The sequence below is a fragment of the Rutidosis leptorrhynchoides genome, chromosome 11, assembly GCF_046630445.1.
Source record: "Rutidosis leptorrhynchoides isolate AG116_Rl617_1_P2 chromosome 11, CSIRO_AGI_Rlap_v1, whole genome shotgun sequence".
Taxonomy (NCBI): domain Eukaryota; kingdom Viridiplantae; phylum Streptophyta; class Magnoliopsida; order Asterales; family Asteraceae; genus Rutidosis; species Rutidosis leptorrhynchoides.
The window spans coordinates 115,858,229-115,866,147 of NC_092343.1; the positions used below are offsets into that span (position 1 = coordinate 115,858,229).

A 7,919-nucleotide genomic window follows, 5' to 3' on the forward strand; every position below is an offset into this window, starting at 1 on the left:
ATTTACTTTTGCTCTTTCTTTTAACAGCAAAAACTAGCGAGAAACTGGAAATAAGAATTATAGAAAATGACTTTTATAGTATGTATTATTGATCATTGAATTGTTGTATTTATAGCTAGATGAAGAGATAGTGATAAGATTAAGGTGTTGAGTAGGATAGAAGGGAAATGAAGTTGCTAAAGATTGTTTTATGATCCATCAATGGCTTGCAAGAAACCGAAACAAAAACTTAAAGTGGATGGTAGTTTTGTTTTAAAGCTAGTTTGTTAAGCAGTTATAAAAAGTTAAATAAATGGGTAGTCCCTTTTTTAATGTACAATATTAAATTCATGAAGCAATCTTGTGACGTTAGCTATTTTATTGTTTGTGAAAACGGGTATTATTTTAGTTATTTGTAACAAGTGATAAATTAGTGTTATTTTTTAAGTGATCAACTTCACTCGTATTAAGTGATCAACTTGACTCGTACATATAAGTCGTAGGAAAATTTACGAGCAAATTTAAAGGCTTAATACAAAATAAAGGAAAATAGTCTCTTACTAAATTAGAACTTTCAGTTAAGAATATATATGATTTGACATATTTATTCATAGGATGGAAAAGAAAACATAATTTTTGCTCAAGTTTTTAAATTCATTTTTTTGAACATCACAATTTTTTTAAAATTTGAAGGTCTATTTATAAATGTTACAAACAGTAAACGTTTTCAGAAATCAACTTTACGTATCTATTCAACCAGAAAAAAATTTGGCGGGATGGTACAGATTAAGAAGACTTTATAAACCAAGTACGGTCAAATTTTTTTTAAAAAAAAAAAAAAAAAAAAAACCGTATGCCCGAATCTCCTAGATCCGGGACCCTTAGGTAGCACCAAAAAGTGTCAATTCTTGCCGAGCTGTCAAGTGGATGTCTGGAAGATTTGACATAAAGGGGTCCCCGGATATGGGAGATCTAGTTTAGGGTTAGGCCTAGGCTTAGGCACTTCCGGTTTGGGTACTTTTTGCCCAGTCATCACAGGTCACCAAATGATTTGTGCCACGTAAAGGGTCTAGATATGAGATCCAGGTATACCGTTTTTAATAATAAAATTATTTTGACCGTACTCGGTTTACAGAGACTTCTTGAATCTGTACTATCACGCCTAGGGATGGAATGGGCGAGAAAAAACCCGTGACCCGCGGGTACCCGATCCGTGATGGGCGGGTAAAATCATCAAATCCTACCCGCGGGTACGGGTACGGGTAAAAAATTATACCCGCTGACGGGTCGCGGGCGGGTCGCGGGTACATACTACCCGTCGTGGAGATTTTTCTCTAATAAGGATGCGCTTTGGGTAAAGGTTATCTCTGCCATTCATGGGTTACACAAAGGTAATTCAATGCCATGTATGCCTAATGCTTCCGGCTCATGGTCTGCTATTCATTCTGTTGTTTCAAAATTACACCATGATAATGTTCTGCCTCAGGAAAGTTTGCGCATCAAGGTAGGAAATGGGTTACATACGGATTTTTGGCATGACCCTTGGATTGGTCATGACTCTTTAGCTATCCGCTTTCCTCGATCTTTCGCTTTGGATACTGTCAAATTAGGTTCTGTTGCTTCGCATTTTTCTGATTCTGGATGGTCCTGGTTATGGCGTCGTGAGCACAGAAGTGGGGCCGAGCAATTGCAGCATGCTCAGCTTCTTTTTCTTCTCGATTCTGTTTCGTTTTCAGGTGAGCCGGATCGTTGGTGGTGGGATAAATCTAATGATGGTGTTTTTTATACGCACTCTGCTAGAAAAATTATTGATTCTTCTTATCATGCCTCCTTTTCGTTTAAAACTGTTTGGTGTAATTATGTTCCGATCAAAGTTAATATCTTTATTTGGCGGCTAAAACTTCACAGACTTGCTACTCTTCGGAACTTGGAAGCTAAAGGTTTAACCTTTGATAATTCGTGTTGTGGTTTATGCGACGTTTCGGAAGAATCTCATAGTCATCTGTTTGTTAGATGTGATACATCCTACCAGATTTGGTGTAAGGTAGGACGTTGGCTTGGTATTTCTATTCCGATATGGGATTCAGTTGACGAAGTGTGGAGTTGGATAGATTCTTTTTCTAATCATCGAAAGAAGAAACTCATAATTATGATTAATGTTTTCTCGACTTTTTGGAACATTTGGTCGCTTCGCAATGACATTATTTTCAAAGATCATAAGCAATGGAAATCTCATGTGTTTGACAACATTGTTTCTTCTGGTTTCTCTTGGTTGTTTTCGAGACTTCACAAACCCAAGATAAATTGGACGGATTGGTTGAAAGATCCTTTAAATTCTATGTAATTTTTTCGTTTTTTTTTTCTTTGGTTTTTTGCTTTGTTTTTCTTCTAGCTTCTCGCTAGTTTTTTTAATATATTGTGGCCATTCGAAAAAAAACATACTACCCGTCGTGAGTAAAACCCGATCCGCTAATTTATGGGACTTTTTTTAATTTACCCGCGAGCTTATACATACAATTGTCAAATTTTAAAATGATTTTACTTGTAATGCAATAATGATTAAAAATATAATATTACATATAAGTAAAAAAACTTGATTTTCACGTCATTTTATGCATGTAGCTTGTACATATAGTTCATAATTAATAAAATTATCTAACTTTACTAAAAAAAATTAACGAAGTTGTATATTATTATTATCCGCGGGTTTACCCGCGGGTCATGGGTATCCGCGGATCACGGGCATGGGCGAAGTATTTTTACCCGCCACGGGTCTCAACGAGAAGAAAAACAACCCCATGGGCGGGTCGCGGGTATATAGAACCTGTGCCCGTTACCCGCGGGCGCCATCCCTAATCCCGCCAAATTCTTCCCCGACTAGAACCCAATACATACACGTTTTAACCTGACCCGTTTACCTAACGACCCATATTCACACCTCTAGATAAGACCCTGTAAAGTATAAAAAGTGAACATTCATATAAGTGATATAACATTATACATCTATTGAAAGATATATTTATATATATGGAATTTCATCAATGATAACTAACCAACCATATTGATCCACAATTTCAACTCAAAAGTTCTGTTTTATATTAAATAAAAAGTGGTCAGATAGCAGCAATAAAGGTTGTTTCGAAAACATTATTAACCTACTAGCAAAACAGATGAAGTGACCCTAATTTCGTCTAGGAGATCGAATTTATTTGTTATCAAGATTAAATGACTGCAGATTCAATAGAAGTTCATCTGAATTCAACAGCACCTTGTTTTGTGATTTCCCAATTGTTTGCGCAATGTCCCTTGCAGCTTCGATTTTTCTAAGAGCGATAAACGACTTGTTGTTTGCAATAGCGTCACCAATCAGCTGAGCACTCTTAGCTTCACCCTGGTATTTTAACCATGCAAACACACATGTCAAATCAGAATATCAAATAAAACCAATTTGTTGCAGATGATATTTTACACATAAATATCTTCACATTTAACTAATCCAACTCATTCGAAATGTTCCATTTTTAGAAAAGATAAAAAATGATTTTTTTTAAAGGAAGTTGTTGGCATTAGAATACTCTCATTTGCCACGCACGCACGCGCTTTCGGGCGGAAGTTTTAAGGGGCAGGCGGGTCGGACCTGGGTCTTGAATACGGGTCGGTAAAACCTCCCCGGGACAATCCGCCTTTTAGGAATTAAATCCCACGGATATTTTTAAAGGGAGGGACTAGAACTTAAGACCTCCCCACCCACATCCCAATACACATGTGTAAAGGGGTGAACGACTGGACCACTAGGGTGGGTTCAAAAAAAGAATTTATACCTGTGCTCGTATAATGGCACTTCGTTTGTCTTGTTCAGCTTTCTCCACAACAAATTTGGCTCGTTCGGCTTCTTGTGCTGCAACTTGCTTTGCTTCAATTGCATGTGTGAACTCTTTACCGAAGGTTAGAGCTGTTATTGCCACGTCATCAAGGCTAATGTTAAAGGATGCAGCTCTCGAGATCAGGAGTCTTCTTATTTCACGGCTAACGTTCTGAACATCAAGTTCGGTTACCATTACAATTCAATCAATGAAAGATGACAGAGCAATTGACAAGTCTATTGTAATTGAAGTGTCAAAACTGTAACTAACTCTTTCTGTCCATTTTTTATTTATTAATAAGATCAATTTGTGTGTGGGTCTGTTAGATGTTAACAACAGAAAATTAGCTGTAACAAGACAAAGTTACACTGTTGGTCCCTGAACTTTGTTCGAAATTGCACATTAGGGACTAAAGTCTATTTTTGACTTCAATGACCCTGAAGTTTGCACGTGTTACCCGGTTGGTCCCCAACACTAACAACCATTAGTCAAATTCCGTTAAGTGACCCATGTGCGACACACATGAGGGTATTTTTGGTATCTTCTGTATCTACTTATTTTTCTTGAAAAACATTTCAATCTTTCAAAGATTAAAACCCTGGATTTTAGAGACCAACTGCGTAATTTTGTCCTGTAACAATGAAAATCTAATCATCATTTTCAGTAAAGTGATTGATTCATCAAAGCAATATTACCTGAATAATCAATATAACTATTATTCAACTTCAACCAGTTAAACCCGTTAAAAAATTGATAAAAATCAGTGAAATATTTCTATTTGAAATTGTGTTGGGCCTAATTCGTATAAACCGAAAGTATGATCCAAGTTTGATTGCTAACCTCTCTTTGGGTGAGGAGTTGGCTAGCATTGTATTGTGCAACCACAGCCTTGAGAGTTTCATGAATGATTGAAGGCAACACTCGCTCGTTATAATCTTGGCCAAGTGTACGATAGATTGTAGGAAGTCGATCAGGCTCAGGCCTTACAAGGACTCGAAGACCAATCTTCACCTGATAAACAAACGACGAAAAATTGTCAAAAAATAAATCACTTCAAGTAAAGTTATCCCAGAATCATATCTTCATTTTTCCTGCTATGACATAAAATTTAGTGTGTGTACTTATGAGAAGATAGCGGAATCAAAGTAATTGGAAGTCTACTATAACATACGGTTACATTTGTGACTAGACGAAGTGAGATTATTTACATGAAAAAAACTCGCCATTCTCTTAATTCAAACATTATACTTTCTGCCTTCGCATTTAATACAGTAAGTATTCACAAAAATTGCTGACAGGTCAGGTTGGATTTTGAGCCGAACATAAGATTAGGAAATTTGACCCAAACCCATTACCAAATGTACCAAATGTGCCAAACTTACCATTTGGAGATCACGGCTCCCAGAAGTACTCTCGACAAGATGTGGACGTGCACGAACGTCATAGATGATTGGCCTCTCCAACCAAGGAATAACGACATGCGTTCCTTCAGGATAAACCTGACCATACATTCAGTATGATTACAATCAGTTTGGTTACTTTTTTTTTCAAAAAATTTGTTGTTATTGCTCTGTTAATGACCTCAACACAAACTTTTTAGGGCAATGCAGGAAGAGAATAAAGCACAAATAATACTACTACATGATCATTAGTTACACAACAAACAAAAGGGGACTAGGGACGATGATGAAACGCAACTTATACCTTATCCTTCACACCAACTAATCGATTAAAAACGATAGCCCTATGACCACCTTCAACATTGTAGAGGACATTTGAAGCAGTATAGACACCAGCACCTCCAATAATTCCTACTGTAATTAAAGCTTTAACTTGTTTATCCAACCTTGGTAATTTAGGCATATTTCACTCCAATTTCCTACAAAAATTTACAAAAAAATAAATAAATAAAAAAAAAAAAAAAAAACAAATCATATTAATCGCAGTATACAAATAATAAAAAAAAAACGAAATGTATGGCAAGTAAAAATATTTTCGACTAGCCTAAGCCCTAACGATTAATAAAAACGCAGAAATACAATAAATACACGTAACATGTTAGCAAATTTGGTCAACTAAATATGCAGATAGAACAAGCAGACTGTTCTAATAATACAGGGGATCTGAAAATAGGATTTAAGACTTTAAATAAATCTTGAATCATAAATAAATTAATTAATTGCTTATCACATTATCTTTTTATACAACGCTAACAATAATTTGGGGAATCGAATCATTTTTACCCGTTCCACCATAATTGTGCATTAACATGTTGTACAGTACAACATATTAATATCACCCAATAATTTGTTAGTGAAAAAACGTGAGAATCATAAACCACAACAACGAAAAATACAAATAAAATAAAATAAAAATTCATACATCAAACTGAAATTGTTTCGCATCGCACAATTAATATCAACGATCAGATTAAGACTGTTTCGTCAGAGAATTTAAAACTAGGACGATCAGATTGAAATTTTCGTAAATTTAATCAATACGATATAAATTCGAAATAAAGAAAATATTACGGATAATTTAACTTGCATGACAGTATAATATAAATTTAATATAATATAATCAATTATATTATATTTAATATAAATAAATAAAATCGAAATTGAAGATGAAAATGAATTAACAAAACCTTAGAAATGGGATCGTCGTTTGAGTGCAGACGGATGAAGTGATTAATAGGAAGGGTTTTAGAGAACTTGTTCAATCAGCGTTTTTGTTTCCACGAGCTTCGGAGGAAACCTTTTCAATTATATTTATATTTTTATTTCATTTATTTTTAATTTGAGTTTTTTATTTATTTATGTAATTAAAAAAAAAAAAAAAAAAAACAAGGATAGTCAATTTAATCTGTATCATAAAAAACTAGTCGTGTCACTAACTTTTTGTTTTATGTGTAGAGTCCTTATGTGCACATGTTACGATATTAGACGATCGATCGAATTAATGGGTGTTAAATATTTTTATTAAAGGATTACTTTTTCTTAAATTTCAATTTTTGGTTAATAAGTTTTTTTAATTATATATAATTAATTTATCTAAAAAGATTTTGAAACTTAATTTAATCATTAATTTTATTTTGTTATTTTTTTGTACAATAAATTTATTTATTTTACTTATGTATGTGTCTTAATGTATTAAAGTTCACTAAAAATGATGTATAAGAGTTCATTAAACATTAAATTAATTATGACGCAACTCACCAATTGAATTTTTATATTTTATGTAGGCTCATCAAGCTCCCATTCAATGTACAGTTCAAAAAAATAAAAAAATAAAAAATAAAAAAAACCCACTAAAAGACGAAATAAGTGATGTCGTGATAACATCACCCGAGTACTATTATTATTATTATTATCCCTACATACTAAAATGCATGGTAAAAGATGTAGTACATACTAAAATGCATGGTAAAAGATGTAATTTTAGTTTTATCGAATTGTCGTTTTGAGTTTTCGTTCACACTACAAACGGTTCCTCAGATTCGGTTCAACTTACACAACGACCCCTCAACTTTACACTATTTCAGGGGTAGAAAAGTGTAAATATATAATTTAATTAAAATAAAATAAACTAACTCCACCCGAATTATTAACGGACCATATCTTATCGCTCGGTGCGAGTTAAATTTTTTCGAAATCACCGTTCAACTCGAAAAAATCTAACGAGCACAACGGGACTAACTACGCGCGAAACGGACATCGTTAAAAAATCACTAAATATTTCGGGCTATATTTAATACATATACATACACGTACAACAAACAACATATATCCAAATTCGACCGCGTGTTGAATATAATTGCAGCAATGCGCGGTCGAAATTTTTTCTAGTTATAAATAAAAAGCCATTGGAAAACTATGAATGCGGTATCAATGAACAATTAGATATTTCAGTCTATCAATTAATCAATTAATTATCATCAATTATCAACCTAAAATGAGTAGGTTAAGACGTTCATGATTGTTCTGGATTAGTCTTTTCACATCTTTTATAGGCATCCCCATCATTATCGAGTTATTGTGAATATATCACTCTCAGGGCCGGCCCAGCCCATGAACG

General features: G+C 34.0%; 2 protein-coding genes across 2 annotated transcripts; one reads left to right on the forward strand and one right to left on the reverse strand.

The window, feature by feature from the left end:
• The first annotated feature begins 1,378 nt into the window (after positions 1-1,378).
• Positions 1,379-2,323, forward strand: LOC139874889 (uncharacterized). Its single transcript, XM_071862282.1, has one exon. The coding sequence runs from the start codon at positions 1,379-1,381 to the stop codon at positions 2,321-2,323; it is 945 nt and encodes a 314-aa protein (XP_071718383.1).
• Positions 2,324-3,051: 728 nt separating this feature from the next.
• LOC139876951 (prohibitin-1, mitochondrial-like) lies at positions 3,052-6,608 on the reverse strand. Its single transcript, XM_071864351.1, has 6 exons — positions 6,490-6,608; positions 5,547-5,721; positions 5,225-5,341; positions 4,683-4,853; positions 3,801-4,013; positions 3,052-3,370 (listed from the first exon to the last, which is right to left on the reverse strand). Exons 2-6 carry the CDS (start codon positions 5,703-5,705, stop codon positions 3,185-3,187), a joined length of 846 nt encoding a protein of 281 aa, XP_071720452.1. The 5' UTR covers positions 5,706-5,721; positions 6,490-6,608; the 3' UTR covers positions 3,052-3,184.
• Between the last annotated feature and the right edge of the window lie 1,311 nt (positions 6,609-7,919).